Raw genomic sequence first — 17,073 nt, 5'->3', positions numbered from 1 at the left:
ATTGTCTCTTATTGATGTATTCACGACAGTTAGGAAGTGCTGTAGTCCGTAGCCGACCATGAGTCGGAGAGTATTTCCCAGGCTGGCTGGCTGGGTGACGAAGCAACCACATGTCATGTGTAGTGGGGTGGGGCTCGGCGCTGGACCGTAGCAATAAGCGTTAGCCTGGGAAATATACATGACGGGAAGTACCGATATCTTGGCGCCAAAGTCACTGATTTTGTTTGTTTATATTTCATAATTAAAGTCATTTATGACAACATGAATACTAGGAGGAACCTCTGGATATTTAAAACTATTTATCATAATTTTGCCTTGTTAAAATTCACACCCGTTCATTAACAAATGCATATCTTAGTAAGTACAAACTTGATCGGAAATTCACGAAGTATGACGAAACTAGTAAGAGATACGGAGTGTGCGCCAAAGTCGACAGTCGGCATTAAGAGCTCTTCCTGTCTTGTTCGATGGTAGCCACGCTCTCAGTTACGCATAGTTTGTGACATGAGTGTTTCATTATTGATGTAATAGCAATAAAAGTGATATTAAGGCATTCTGAATGTTAATTTTGAGTAAACAGATACCCCAAAGTTCCAGATAATTAGCTTCCACCAACAGAGACATCCAATGCGCCAATGAAGAATCTGCACGGAACGACATTTATGAGAGCTGCACCGTGCACAGGTAGGAGGAAATCCGACGACAACTCACCAAGGCGGATCAAGGAAGTTCCGACTTACACTCACAATTCCAGGTGGAAATGCTGACCAGTTATACTGTACGTCACATATACCACCCTCTACAGACTCGTGGCTAAGCTGAGTAATAACAGTAGAAGCAAGGGGATCTTGCACATTCCACACCAATTGGTTTAATTTCAGAGAAGATTCCTTATTGCATGACCGCCAAGGATATTGTTGAAATTTTGTTTGAACATTCACACATTCCCAATGAACACAGCAAAAGCTTTACTTTCACCAATTTAATGCTTTCAGAGATTTAAGCATTTGTTTAACCTCGTTATGCAGCTATCGACAGTGCACTAGTGAATTTTTGGCAACTTTGAAACATAGTATATTCGGAAATATTTTCTCACAAGAAACAAAACTATGTCACTTGTGCAACATTTTGGGCTCTCTCTTAAGCGAATTAATAAAAAACATGGATTCCTGTGTGATTTGCATGTGGGTAATTAGAAGCAAAGACAACTGACAAAATAGACGCATGAAATAAATGTGAAGTTTAGCTTTTCATATCTCTGAAAGTAACTGTGGGATAAACCTGAAACAAAATTCTTCTTATAAAAAAATTTAATGTAACAAGGAATCCAATAAAAATCATTATCTCTCTCTCTTTTGGGGTTCTAATAATTTGAGGAAATCACTTTTTAAAGTGTAATTTGTTGGGTTCTGTCCCATCAAAATTCCTTTCCAAACAATCCCATCAGTGACACCATATAGCTGGTAGTATAGTTTTCCTCAGGAAAGTTACAGCATATTAATAAACGTCTAAAAATTTCAAGTAGCTTGAATTAGACATAAGCTCAGGACTCTGAAGAGATCTTTTCCACCTGTGGCCTCTGATGCTTGTAGAAATGTAACATCTGCCTGGGATCCTGAGTAAAGAAGCCCTTAGGTTGTTGCACAGCATTTGGGTGTAGCCCCTATGGTGATGGGGATGCTAATTTCCTCACTTTAAAAGGAACCAACAGTGGTTAAGCCACCATGGACCATAGCAACACATTTACACAATTTTTTATGTCTATACTTCTGTTCCACATTAACTGTAAACTACGTTAATGAAAAGTATTCCATAAACCAGAATTAAAGTAGCGCTTCAGTCACATTACATAGTAAAAAGACATATTAGTAATTCTCTATAACATCAATCAATACAAAAAAAGGTCAGGAACACTGCTGTGAACTTCACCAAACGTACACAATTTGACAGTGGTGTATAAACATACGGACTATTTATACAATGTGTGCCACAAGTGTTATGTAATAATTGTACTCTCATCATCTCCATAGCCTTGGTAATGCACAGCTGAACTGTGGGGTTTACAACCAGTTTGATTCTGTAGCTACAACAGAAAAAGACAATGTCACAATGAGTAGTGACAAAAGTTTTGAAGTTTTTTTTTTTTAAATTAATAGGATTTTATCTAATTTCCTACTCACCAAGACTTTTGATATTGTCTTCCCAAGACAGTACAAAACAACTGTACAACATAATGATAAATGTCAGGTTTAATCTGAGTACCAGTCAAATATTGGCTCGTTTTCAGTGCACTTCCATCTTGTCATTGTTTTTTACGGCCTTATATGGTTGCATTGCAAAGCCAAATCTAGTTTTTGAGGTGGTTTAGAACATGGTCTTTCTAATGAAAATACACTACTGGCCATTAAAAATGCTACACCACGAAGATGATGTGCTACAGACGCGAAATTTAACCGACAGGAAGAAGATGCTGTGATGTCCATATGATTAGCTTTTCAGAGCATTCACACAAGGTCGGCACCGGTGGCGACACCTACAACGTGCTGGCTGACATGAGGAAAGTCTCCCATCAATTTCTCATACACAAACAGCAGTTCACCATTGTTGTGATGCCTTGTGTAAGAAGGAGAAATGCGTACCATAATGTTTCCGACTTTGATAAAGGTCAGATTGTAGCCTATCGCGGGTGCGGTTTATCGTATCGCGACATTGCTGCTTGCATTGGTTGACATCTAATGACTCGTTAGAAGAATATGGAATCGGTGGATTCAGGAGGGTAATACGGAACTCTGTGCTGGATCCCAACAGCTTCGTATCACTAGCAGTCAAGATGACAGACATCTTATACGCATGGCTGTAACGGATTGTGCAGCCACGTCTCGATCCCCGAGTCAACAGATGGGGACGTTTGTAACACAACAACCATCTGCATGAACAGTTCGACAACGTTTGAAGCAGCACGGGCTATCGGCTCGGAGACCGTGGCTGTGGTTATCCTTGACGCTGCATCACAGACAGGAGCGCCTGCGATGGTGTACTCAACGAAGATCCTGGGTGCACGAATGGCTAAACGTCATTTTTACGGATGAATCCAGATTCTGTTTACAGCATCGTGATGGTTGCATTCGTGTTTGGCGACATCGCGGTGAACACACATTGGAAGTATGTATTCGTCATCGCCATAATGGCGTATCACCCGGCGCGATGGTATGGGATGCCATTGGTTACTCATCTCGGTCACCTCTTGTTCGCATTGACGGCACTTTGAACAGTGGACGTTACATTTCAGATGTGTTACGACCTGTGGCTCTACCCTTCATTCAATCCCTGTGAAACCCTACACTTCAGCAGCACAATGCACGACCGCATGTTGCAGGTCCTGTACGGCCTTTCTGGATACAGAAAATGTTCGACTGCTGCCCTGGCCAGCACATTCTCAAGATCTCTCACCAATTGAAAATGTCTGGTCAATAGTGGCAAAGCAACTGGCTCATCTCAATACGCCAGTCACTACTCTTGATGAACTGTGGTATCATATTGAAGCTGCATGGGCAGCTGTACCTGTACACGCCCAAGCTGTGTTTGACTCAATGTCCAAGCGTATCAAGGCCGATATTACGGCCAGAGGTGTTTGTTCTGGGTACTTATCTCTCAGGATCTATGCATCAAATTATGTGAAAATGTAATCACATTTCAGTTCTAGCATAACATATTTGTCCAATGAATACCCGTTTATCATCTGGATTTTTTATTTGTGTAGCAATTTTAATGGCCAGTAGTGTAGTTTAAAAGAGTTTGTAGAAAACTCTTTTTGTAGAAGTGGGCCAAAAACAGCCTTTTGTCATTTTTACAAAAACCACTATCTTTGCCCTCAATTTTTCAATTATTGAAAAGCACTAGAAGAACGAAATATTATTTTCTAATACTTTGTATTTACAAGTTATCACAAGAAAAGTTTCAGCAATTACTTCCACAGTTATAAAAAGCTAATTTTCAATTTTTTTTTCAAACATTTGCATTTTTGGGCGACTGCTGCAAATTATCTATATGCAAATCACTCAGGAAATTGTTTTTATTATTTCACTTCATAGAGCGCAAAAAGGTATACAGGATGATCTACTTTTGTTTCCTTTCAAAATACATTAACAGAGACATTACATCTAAAAAACTGCTGACAAAAACTCATTGTTGCATTCTTGACGATAGCGATACAGGGTTACACAAGTGACTCTACCTCTGAAGTACTGAATTCATGACCGTGAAACTTTACCACAGTCCACCGGCATCATGGGCAATTATTCATAGGAAATTTCATCAAAATTTGTGATGGTGATGTGGGCACCTCTAGACCAATTGGCATGGAATGACCCTACTGTGTTCCTCTTACACATGTGCTACAGGTTGTGTACAAATCTCCATAATTTGTAATTTGCTACTTCTCTTTTGCAATGAAGGATTCCTTCCACATTCACTTACAACTAGCATCTCTGTAGAGGAAATAGATGACTGTTCTTTCATAAATTCGTGTTGCGACAGTTTGCTGAGTGGGATATAATGTAACAGATCTAGCATTACTGTATCTCAAATCCAGTTCACACATCTGGATTCTCAGAGTGCATGCTGCAACAATAAAATTAATATTTTGATTTGCTCTTAATTACTAATTTAAGAGCAATTACCAGACGGCTAAAAACAGATTGTAACATCAGCAAGTTACAATGTTGTAAATAGCAGGCCTACGAATAAAAGAGGATGTAAAATTTGTTAAGCAATGGGATAAATTGCATGAATCACAGGAAGATTAACTGATAAAAAATAGTAGTAATTCTTACTACTTTTTAATAAAACTCATTTCCCTAGTATCATACCAAAAAAGTAATACACAAATTGTGTAGGGAAAGAAAAGCTGTTTGGCAATAAATCATGGATGTGTCACAGTGAGAGACAAAACTGAACAAAAAATTAACCAAAAAGTAGTCGCGTTAATAACCAGAGTATCATATGATCAATTATATTACACTGTGAACACAAATTTTATTTGTGGACTAGGTTGTAGGTTGGATTAAACATATTGCAACATGAAATGAGTTCATAACTTGAGCTTTTCACACACACACACACACACACACACACACACACACACACACACACACACACACACACACACACAGAGAGAGAGAGAGAGAGAGAGAGAGAGAGAGAGAGAGAGAGAGAGAGAGAGAGAGAGAGAGAAAGAGAGAGAGAGAGAGGGGGGGGGTGAGGGGGATTGGAGGGGGGAGGGGGGGATTAATCACACATCATCTTACAGTAGAGTCCACGCAGGATATGGTGGCTGATGTGCAGTGATCAATTTTTGTACAAAAGTGCTGGGTGAGTTCATTTCTTTGTTCAGAAGAGGTGGTCACCTTTCAGCTGGTCAGTGATGACAGAATTGACAACTTTTTGCAATTACACATATTATTGTTTTGTTTTATCACCTAAACATGTTTCACCACAGCTGTTGCATCCTTAGTCAGTTTCTCACTGTTTTCTTGAAATATATACTCACAGGTTATTTTTAGGTTAAGGTATACGATAAATAAGATTTTGCTGTCATTTAAATTGTTAAGTGGAAATTTCCTTTTATTTTATATTGGGTGTGTCCTGGACCTGCCAACCAAAATCAGCCACGGGTCGAAAATAGTATACCATGTCATGTGTAAATGTACAGATGACATTGTGTACTAATTTACACCTCTGGCTGATTTTGGTTGGCAGCCACAGGTCACACACAATGTAAAATAAATGGATAAGTGCACTTACAATTTAAATTACAACAAAATATGATGGATCATATTCCTTAACCTAAAAGTAACCTGTATGTATGTACACTATGTGATCAAAAGTATTGAGACACCTCAAAAAAGCATACATTTTTCATATTAGGTGCATTGTGCTGCCACCTACTGCCAGGTACTCCATATCAGCAACCTCAGTAGTCATTAGACATCGCGAGAGAACAGAACAGGGCGCTCCGAGGAACTCACCGACTTCGAATGTGGTCAGGTGATTGGGTGTCACTTGTGTCATACGTCTGTACGCAAGACTGGTCCACACTCCTAAACATCCCTAGGTCCACTGTTTCCCATGTGGCAGTGAAGTGGAAACATGAAGGGAAACCTATAGCACAAAAGCATACTGGCTGACCTCGTCTATTGACTGAAAGACCGCCGACAGATGAAGAGGGTCGTAATGTGTGATAGGCAGACATCTATCCAGACCATCACATAAGAATTCCAAACTGTATCAGGATCCACTGCAAATACTATGATAGGCGGGAGGTAAAAAACTTTGACGTTACCTCACAGCACCTATCCCCATGAACTATGGACCTTGCCGTTGGTGGGGAGGCTTGCGTGCCTCAGCGATACAGATAGCCGTACCGTAGGCGCAATCACAACGGGGGGGTATCTGTTGAGAGGTCAGACAAACGTGTGGTTCCTGAAGAGGGGCAGCAGCCGTTTCAGTAGTTGCAAGGGCAACAGTCTGGATGATTGACTGATCTGGCCTTGTAACACTAACCAAAACGGCCTTGCTGTGCTGGTACTGCGAACAGCTGAAAGCAAGGGGAAACTACGGCCGTAATTTTTGCCAAGGGCATGCAGCTTTACTGTGTGGTTAAATGATGATGGTGTCCTCTTGGGTAAAACATTCCGGAGGTAAAATAGTCACCCATTCGTATCTCCGGGCGGGGAGTACTCGAGAGGATGTCGTTATCAGGAGAAAGAAAACTGGCATTCTACGGATCGGAGTGTGGAATGTCAGATCCCTTAATCGGGCAGGTAGGTTAGAAAATTTAAAAAGGGAAATGGATAGGTTAAAGTTAGATACAGTGGGAATTAGTGAAGTTTGGTGGCAGGAGGAACAAGACTTTTGGTCAGGTGAATAAAGGGTTATAAATACAAAGTCAAATAGCGGTAATGCAAGATTAGGTTTAATAATGAACAAAAAAACAGGAATGCGGGTAAGCTACTACAAACAGCATAGTGAACGCATTATTGTGGCCAAGATAGATACGAAGCCCATGCCTACCACAGTAGTACAAGTTTATATGCCAACTAGCTCTGCAGATGATGAAGACATTGAAGAAATATGAGATAAAAGGAATTATTCAGATAGTGAAGGGAGATGAAAATTTAATAGTCATGGGTGACTGGAATTCGTCAGTAGGAAAAGGGAGAGAAGGAAACGTAGTAGGTGAATATGCATTGGGGGTAAGAAACAAAAGAGGAAGCCGCCTGGTAGAATTTTGCACAGAGCACAACCAAATCATAGCTAACACTTGGTTCAAGAGTCATAAAAGAAGGTTGTATACATGGAAGAACCCTGGAGATACTAAAAGGTATCAGATAGATTATATAATGGTAAAACAGAAATTTGGGAACCAGGTTTTAAATTGTAAGACATTTCCAGGGGCAGATGTGGACTCTCACCACAATCTATTGGTTATGAACTGTAAATTAAAACTGAAGAAACTGCAAAAAGGTGGGAATTTAAGGACATGGGATCTGGATAAGCTGAAAGAACCAGAGGTTGGACAGAGTCTCAAGGAGAGCATAAGGGAAGAATTGACAGGAATGGGGGAAAGAAAGACAGTAGAAGAAGAATGGGTAGCTTTGAGAGATTAAGTAGTGAAGGCAGCAGAGGATAAAGTAGGTAAAAAGATGATGGCTAGTAGAAAATCTTGGTTAACGAAGAAATATTGAATTAAATTGATGAAAGGAGAAAATATAAAAATGCAGTAAATGAAGCAGCAAAAAGGAATACAAACGTCTCAAAAATGAGATCGACAGGAAGTGCAGAATGGCTAAGCAGGGATGGGTGGAGGACAAATGTAAGGATGTAGAGGCTTATCTCACTAGGGGTAAGATGGATACTGCCTACAGGAAAATTAAGGGGACCTTTGGAGAAAAGAGAGCCACTTGTACGAATATCAAGAGCTCAGATGGAAATCCAGTTCTAAGCAAGGAAGGGAAAGCAGAAAGGTGGAAGGAGTACATAGAGGGTCTATACAAGGGCGACGTTCTTGAGGACAATATTATGGAAATGGAAGAGAATGTAGGTGAAGATGAAATGGGAGATACAATACTTCGTGAAGAGTTTGGCCGAGCACTGAATGACCTGAGTCGTAACAAAGTGCCGGGAGTAGACAGTCCTGACAAAACTCTACCATCTGGTGTGCAAGATGTACGAGACAGCCGAATTTCCCTCAGACTTCAAGAAGAATATAATAATTCCAATCCCAAAGAAAGCAGGTGTTGACAGATGTGAAAATTACCGAACTATCAGTTTAATAAATCACAGCTGCAAAATACTAACACGAATTCTTTACAGACAAATGGAAAAACTAGAAGAAGCCAACCTCAGGGAAGATCAGTTTGGATTCTGTAGAAATATTGGAACACGTGAGGCAATATTGACCCTACGACTTATCTTAGAAACTAGGTTAAGGAAAGGCAAACTACGTTCCTAGCATTTGTTGACTTAGAGAAAGCTTTTGACAATGTTGACTGGAATACTCTCTTTCAAATTCTGAAGGTGGCAGGGGTAAAATACAGGGAGCAAGAATCTATTTATAATTTGTACAGAAACCAGATGGCAGTGATAAGAGTCGAGGGGTATGAAAGGGAAGCAGCAATTGGGAAGGGAGTGAGACAAGGTTGTAGCCTGTCCCCCATGTTATTCAGTCTGTATATCGAGCAAGCAGTAAAGGAAACGAATGAAAAATTCGGAGTAGATATTAAAATCCATGGAGAAGAAATAAAAATGTTGAGGTTCGCCGATGACATTGTGATCGGCAAAGGACTTGAAGAGCAGTTTAACGGAATGGATAGTGTCTTGAAAGGAGGATATAAGATGAACATCAACAAAAGCACAACAAGGATAATGGAATGTAGTCGAATTAAGTTGGGTGATGCTGAGGGAATTAGATTAGGAAATGAGATACTTAAAGTAGTAAAGGATTTCTGCAATTTGGGGATCAAAATAACTGATGATGGTCGAAATAGAGAGGATATAAAATGTAAACTGGCAATGGGAAGGAAAGCGTTTCTGAAGAAGAGAAATTTGTTAACATTGAGTATAGATTTAAGTGTCAGGAAGTCATTTCTGAAAGTATTTGTATGGAGTGTAGCCATGTATGGAAATGAAACATAGACAATAAATAGTTTGGACAAGAAGAGAATAGAAGTTTTCGAAATGTGGTGCTACAGAAGAATGCTGAAGATTAGATGGGTAGATCGTATAACTAATGAGGAGGGAGAAGAGGAGTTTGTGGCACAACTTGACTAGAAGAAGGGATCGGTTGGTAGGACATGTTCTGAGGCATCAAGGGATCACCAGTTTAGTATTGGAGGGCAGCGTGGAGGGTAAAAATTGTAGAGGGAGACCAGATGTAGGTTGCAGTAGGTACTGGGAGATGAAGAAACTTGCAGAGGATAGAGTAGCATGGAGAGCTGCATCAAACCAGTCTCAGGACTGAAGACCACAACAACAACAACAACAAACCTCACAGTTGTACTGACAGATACAAGCATTAGCTTTTGCTCACCATCTGAAATAACACACACCAGATAGAAACAACCAAACAAGTCTTTCAATCTGTAACAGGATGAAAATTATCAATTGGAACAGTCTGTAAATGTTTTGTGAAGGTGGTCTCCAAGCAAGGAAGCACATCATGCTTCCATTAACAACATAACCAGACAGTGAACAAAGACATGGTCATAGGAACCCTGTTGATGACAATACAGTGAAAAATCTTTTTATCTGAGGAGTTGTTATTTAGTAGTTAACCTGAGAATCAATATATCTCAGATGGTAATACACATTCTGTTTTCAGAGATCATCCAAACTGATTTAAGGAAATTATCTGATAAACATAAATTGAAATGCCCGGTCTCAGATAATGCAAATCCCATGTGCTAATCAATGTGTTAGTTTGCACAGTAGATTATCCTGAGTGAGGAAATATTCTTAAGAATCTCTTTAATAACCTCTGTGTAGTTGTGGAACAGAAATGCCTGACAGTAGTTACGACATAGTGTATTCAGGAACAGCAATGGTAACTGCTTCATTTATCCCATGAATACAGACATTATCCTCTCATCTTGTGGGTAATGTAGACAACAACAGCAGAGCACTTACATCAGTAGTAAATCCACAAGAGAGATGACTAAGGAAAAATAATTGGTAATTTCTATTTATCCATCCTTTCTCAGGCTGTACTTGAAATAACTTTCATCACTTGCCCACCAGTTTGGAAAATATTTCATCTTTGGTTTTTCTCAGACTTCCAGGAAAGGTAGTTCTGGCACTGCAAATATTATGAGCTCTTTTGCAATTTGTATAAATACTAACACATTCAATTTACAGTACATAGCTTATGCTGACAACGTCTCACAAGCATCATTCTGATATCTTATGCTCCACTGTACAATTTAATTTATCTTTTTATCAGAAAGAACGTTCATCAAGGAAAGTTACCAAGCTCTGTATTAACTTGTATTTACTGAATAATTATTTATATCATTCCCTCTTTATTAATGGTGTAGTACTGTGGTCTGATATTTCTGGCATTTTTGTTTTGCACTAACAGCCTTCATTTTCTTTCTCCGTCTACCTCCACCTTTCCAGTTTTAACCATCTATTCAAATAATGGTTTTATATTGCTTGAAAGATTTAATTAATAAAATACATTTTAGTAATACAGAACTAGCTTACCTGCAAATGTTCTTCTATATCTTTCCTCTCATAAGTTATACCACTAGGAGTGATTACTGGTTCACGAAGGATCTCAAAGCTTATTTTTCCACACAGATAATCAGGAACATCCCGCTTCTGTAAAATTAAACTATTAGACATAATTCTCAGGTTTCACATATAACATATGTGGCATAAACTTCACAAGAGTAATAAAAGTGGCGAAAACAGCATCGCTTATAAATGAACAAATTTATAGTTTCAGAATCTGGATAGATAATTTGTTTATATGAATTAAGAGTGTGGTTATCCAAACATAATCTAAAATGTTGCATTTGTTTCTAAATGAATTAAAGATCTTACACTAATGTATAATGATAGGCTTCTACAGTTGAAGTCAATTTGGCTGAATTTCACAAGCACCATAGAAGACAGTGATCTACTGAGGCAACATTCTACAAATTAAATACAGAATGATATAGGCCAGAAATTGTTATTCTTCAGAGTACTTTAATCTTCTTTTAAACATACCACACAGATATTCCAGTAATGAAAACATGAATCCATCAACTGTAAGCTTGACTAGGCATCCAGGTCAGTACTACAGTCTGAAAAATGCCTAGAAAGGCCTGTGCAGGGTGTTGCATGAGGTTACATAAATGTAAGGACCACGAAGAAGAGTAATGGTAAATTTCTTCTAGGATTCCATGTTGAACACCAGCAATCAAAATTTGCACAAAGATTGTATTTATAGGACACTGGCCTCAGATTAAAGAGGATGGAGGTTCATACTGTGTCTGGCCATCCTAATTTCTTTTATCACTTAAGGCAAATACTGAGATGGTTCCTTCAACAAGGCCACAACTGACCAACTGTCCTGTCCTAACAATTGTAGGTGAATATTCAACTTAAGTTTGCAAACAATGGAAAACATATGGTGGAACAACAACAATATGGCTCCTCCTCAAATTCAGTCATGCTGGGTTTCTTGTAGACCACCTCTCCTCCTCGCAGTCCTATCAGTGGAAACCTATTTTTGCCACCAACACTACCAATCACACTCAACTCAAAATGAATACTGAACTCTGCATTACTTTACTCCCTTTAACCATAATCCACCCCTAATTGCACTGAATCATCCCCTGATAGCAAAATTTCATAATCTCAAAAACCTCCCCTCACTATTAGCCCCAAACCCCTCTACATGAAAACCAATGTCAAATCCTCAGAAAGAACTGCAAACCACCGCCTAAAAACTGATCCTGACTTTATAACACTACCTGCCGAAAAAGGCTCCACACTATGGTTACAAGCCACAGGGATTACCTGGTTGATGGGCTCCTTCAGCTGCCAAGTCATGCTCACCTATAAGCTCCATAGTTATCCTATTTCAGAAATTCAACACAATCACCAGTCCCTCCTCAAATCCCTTGGCCTTTTCCAGAAACACTCCCCTAAGTCCAATACACTCCTCACCCTGGTAATCCCTGGACTCCTATCGACTACATACTTCCTACAATATTGATTTTTGATTTACACATCAAGTTCCATAGGACCAAATTGAGAGCAAGTCTCCAAGGCCATGGAACATGTCAGTACACGAAATTTCAACATAAAAGTAATAACAGATAAAAATAAAATGTTTATGAACCCGAAAAAAGTCAATCCATAAGTTTAAGTAAACACAATCAACAATACAAGAATGAGCTTAATTTTTCAAGGACAGAATAGAAGAAGTGACCCATGAGGAAACTCTTCAGTTTCAATTTTGAAAGCGTGTGGATTACTGCTACGATTTTTGAATTCGAGTGGTAGCTTACTGAAAATGGCTGCAGCAGTATACTGTACACCTTTCTGCATAAGAGTTAAGGAAGTTCAATCAAAATTCAGGTTTGATTTCTTCCGAGTATTAACTGAGTAAAACTGCTTATTCTTGGAAATAAGCTAATATTGTTAACAAGAAATGACAGTAAGGATTATATATATAGTGAGAGGCCAATGTCAAAATACACAGACTTGTGAACAAGGGTCAACAAGAGGTTCGTGAACTTACACTACTTATTGCCCGAACCGCCTGTTTCTGAGCCAATTTCCTTTTAGAATGGAAAGAGTTACCCCCAAAATATAATACCATATGAGATAAGCAAATGAAAATAAGCAAAGTATACTAATTTCCATATCGAGCGATCACTCACTTCAAATACTGTTCGAACAGTAAAAATGGGAGTCTTTGAACAAGATTCTGAACATGGGCTTTCTACGACATATTACTATCTATCTGAAGACCTACAAATGTTTCACTAATCATATGCCTATTCTGTGAAATTAAAATGTCAGGTTTTGTTGAATTGTGTGTTAGAAACTAAAAATTGAGTCTTACTGTCATTTAGTGGTAGTTTATTTTCTACAAGCCATGAACTTAGGTCACGAACTGCGCTATTAGAAACCGAGTCCATGTTGCACACAACATCCTTTACTACCAAGCTCATGTCATCAGCAAACAGAAATATTTTGGAGTTATCTGTAATACTAAAGGGCATATCATTTATATAAATAAGGAACAGGAGGTGGCCCCAACACTGATCCCTGGGGCACTCACCATTTGACCGTACCCAACTCAGACATTCTCAACACTGAATAATGACCTTATGCTGCCTGTTGCTAAAGCAAGAGGTGAACCAATTGTGAGCTACTCCCCATATTTCAGAATGGTCCAACTTCTGGACCAATATTCTGTGATCAACAAAATCAGACACATTAGTTAAATCAAAAAACATGCCTAGTGTTCCAAACCTTTTATTTAACCTACCCAGTACCTCACAGAGAAGAGAGAAAATAGCATTTTCAGTTGTTAAACGACTTCTAAAGCCAAACTGTACATCTGATAGCAATTTGTGTGATATAAAATGATCAATTATCCTTACATACACAGCCTTTTCAATAACTTCTGCAAACACTGATGGCAAATGTTTAAAAATAAATTTAGTTCTAGTGGTACCTGCCGAACCTTTGGGTAAAATTTTCTTAAACTGTTCCAAAAATGCCACTGGGCATATAGAAACATCTAGTTTGAACTTTATAAATTCCTTCTGGTGTAGTGCAATATTGTCAACATAGTTGGTGGCTGTGCTAGTAATCTCAAGTCTCTCTCACCTTTGATTTATCTAATTCCAGCAGGTGATTGTTCAAACTAGCCACAGTATTTGGGGCACTATTTACTTTATCAAAATCTCTATTGTGCTCTAATGTCTCCAAACACACATGTGTGTCTGTGATTTGATTATACAGCACCTTGTGGTTTTCATGTACCTCTTTGAATGGCACATTCACTTTGTTTCTACTGGGTTACTAGTTTGGCATGTAACATCTTAATTAAATATAATATTATTGTTCCTGCATCAAAATTTTTTCTACTTTTTAGATATCCTTTCCGCTTTTGTTTTTAAACCTTTAATACTATTACATAATTCCTGTTTGGTTACTTCCCCTCGAGTCTGACGCACACAGAGAGATAGATAGAGAGAGAGAGAGAGAGAGAGAGAGAGAGAGAGTAGTGGCAACTTCTGCCACTGAATGTATCAGGACGACCAAATGTAGCGGGAAGAGGTAGAAGGCACCGTATTAAGACACGTCCGAGCTATGCAAATGATTTATTGTTTCCACCCCGTTTACGTCTCAGGACCCCACAATGACTAGGAAGCACCCCAGCAGCCCATTCAATGCAAAGCTGTGTCGAGCTGGCCTTCGCGAGCCGCAGAGCTCCGATGGCGTCAGGGTGCGCCGGCTGCCATCTCAGCTGTCCCTGTCATTGTTGCCTCAGCGTCGTTTGGAGGAGCAACCGAGCGGCCCGCTGACAACTGCATGATGGTCCGCGCCGTGTTCCCTCGCCAGAGTGGCTTAGGACGGGGCAACAACAAATTCCCGCAATCCGCAGCTGAATCTACGACCCTCGCCCTGGATGTCACCAGTGTGTGTTGGAGCCCGGAAGACTGCCTGTGGTAGTGAGTAGAAGAGTGGCTTGCTGGCTGCCTACAGACCCCGCATCGGCCGACCTGCCGTGGACTGGAACACTGGTGCCCATTCTGCTGCTGCGAGTAGATGGTGGTGTGTAATGCCCCACCGTCCAGGAGAGCTGCCACACTCGAATGAATCTCGTTAGAAACCCGCACCTATTTATACACGGCCATGTGCCTCTGTTTTGCCACATGCGCCGTTTCAAGTCACGTACTCGTAACTTGCTATGTTGGGCAGTGGGTCCCTTCTGCCTGTGATTTGCAACATGCAAAACAGCTACGTATACTCCTTCAGCAATTGTCGGTCCTGTGGCCTCTATTATACATCGCAACTGTCGGTACGCGTAAGTCACTTCAATCCGGCCGTCACCTGGTGTAACTTGTGCTCAGAATATTGCGCAAAACTGACTTTCCTTATCCTAAACGGTGGTGCCGCTACATTATTCCCCTCTTCAGAAAGACCCGGTCCCAGGGTTGACCCTTAACTAACTCTTAATTTGCTTGGGTCGGCACCTATGACATATTCCCTTACTATTAGAAAACTTAAATGTAGTCTAGTGCCCCTTAAAACCATGACATGAAACAAAACATAAAAATGCCTTACTCGACTACCACTGATCGATCGACCCTTTACCTACTCGTCTCACATCCTCGGTATCCAATCCACTGGGACTTGGACTACCCTCGGTTCCCTACTGGAATTAGCTCTCCGCCTGATCAGAAAGAAAACAAAACATAACAAAGTTAAGGCTGTGATGACACTTGGCACAGAGCTGCTCAAAATGATCGTTATTTGCCGTTGCCTTTCCCTATAACAGAGTGACATGTTGCACAAGCTGTTTGACTGAAATGCGCCCCTTTGCCCCTGGCTCCAAAGTTTGATTTAACAAGGTCAGATTCTGCATTGGCAAAAACTCTCCAAGTGGCTTCTGGCCAGTACAGCTGTGGCTGCATAACACTCAATTGTGAAACTGCTGTCCCTAGCAGACTCACAATACTTGAAAATACATATGACATATGAAAGATTCAATGCCTAATTACTCTACGCATATCCAATGATACCTGACAAAAAACGTACAAATACTCTACTACTTTCTGCATCACAAAGCATACGGTACTTCATGCTGTACTCTATCTTACAGGTATTCTCTGTGCTTAGCACCCCTCTTCATGAAACTTCCTGGCAGATTAAAACTGTGTGCCCGACCGAGACTCGAACTCGGGACCCCTCTTCATTCTCTCTTCCTTCCTCTTTCCTTCCTGTGACACACCTGGAATCACATCCGGGCAACCCTCCAATGGCCGTAACTGCCCGATGTGTACTATCGTTGTTATAGTTGGCAGCTAAAGCTTAACATTAATGGGGAATGTGGTTTCAACAACTTGGTTCGGCCCTTAATACCTCGTGAGGAACTTCTTCGTTTTTCCTTTTTGCGTATAGGTGCTGGACAGCATTACCCATTACCCCACTCTATACTGCGGTAAAATTCCTTTCTGCTTTACTGCATCTTCCTGCCTATCCAAAGCCTTTGTCTTCATTCACCTTTTGTACCCATTTACAAACATCCCAAATTGTCCTTGTGAATTGATGTACAGATTCACCGGTCCTTCCTTTCTGTAGCCTCACAAAATCAAACGTTGATGGCATTTTTCGCCCGTACAGTATCTCATATAGAGAGAAACCAGTATTTGTGTGGACTTTTGCATTGTACGCGCATACAATATGCTTCGTCCCACTGATGGTGGTGATAATCCACATAAAAACTCAGCATCTTCCCGATTGTTCTGTGTATCCATTCTGTTCTTCCGTTGGCCTGTGGATGCAACGCGCTCATCCTCAACTTCTTTATGTTCAACAATTTACTCAGTTCCTTCATTAAATCTGACATGAAGCTGGTCCCTTGGTCAGTAATTATTGTCTCCGGTACATCAAACTTCAAAATCCAGTTGTTTACTAATGCTTGCATGACCATTGCTGCCTGTTGATTTGGCATAGCCACCATCTCCACATGCCTCGAAAAACTGTTTATTGGCAGAATGAATCTGTTCGAAGATGGTGTTCGCCTGAAAGGTCCTAAGACATCAATCCCCAGCAAGGAAAATGGACATTTCGCTTCCGGTTATCGTTGTAGCTGTATCTGTGTCAGACTCAAATCTGCTCTCTGTGCACATGGTATACAATTCTTGACATACTGATCCAAATCTACTTTACTTCCTCTCCACCAATATCTCTCCACCACTCTCCTATTCGTTGCTCTACACCCTCCATGACCAGATAACACATGATGATGTGCTTCCTTTAAAACCTCATCCCTCAACT

The 17,073-nt window shown here is 40.1% G+C and overlaps 1 protein-coding gene across 3 annotated transcripts in view; it reads right to left on the bottom strand.

The window, feature by feature from the left end:
* Positions 1-17,073, bottom strand: part of LOC126336264 (E3 ubiquitin-protein ligase CHIP) — a 150,771-nt gene that overhangs the window by 20,899 nt on the left and 112,799 nt on the right. For all 3 annotated transcript variants that reach the window (XR_007564934.1, XR_007564935.1, XM_049999763.1), the window contains exon 6: positions 10,762-10,878. Coding sequence is in view for 1 of the 3 variants with exons in the window: in XM_049999763.1 (XP_049855720.1) it covers positions 10,762-10,878 (117 nt within the window). In the remaining 2 variants the exon portion in view is untranslated. The remainder of the gene's footprint in view (positions 1-10,761; positions 10,879-17,073) is intronic.

Source organism: Schistocerca gregaria, chromosome 2, assembly GCF_023897955.1.
Source record: "Schistocerca gregaria isolate iqSchGreg1 chromosome 2, iqSchGreg1.2, whole genome shotgun sequence".
Classification (NCBI taxonomy): Eukaryota; Metazoa; Arthropoda; class Insecta; order Orthoptera; family Acrididae; genus Schistocerca; species Schistocerca gregaria.
This window is presented reverse-complemented; position numbering and strand designations above follow the sequence as displayed.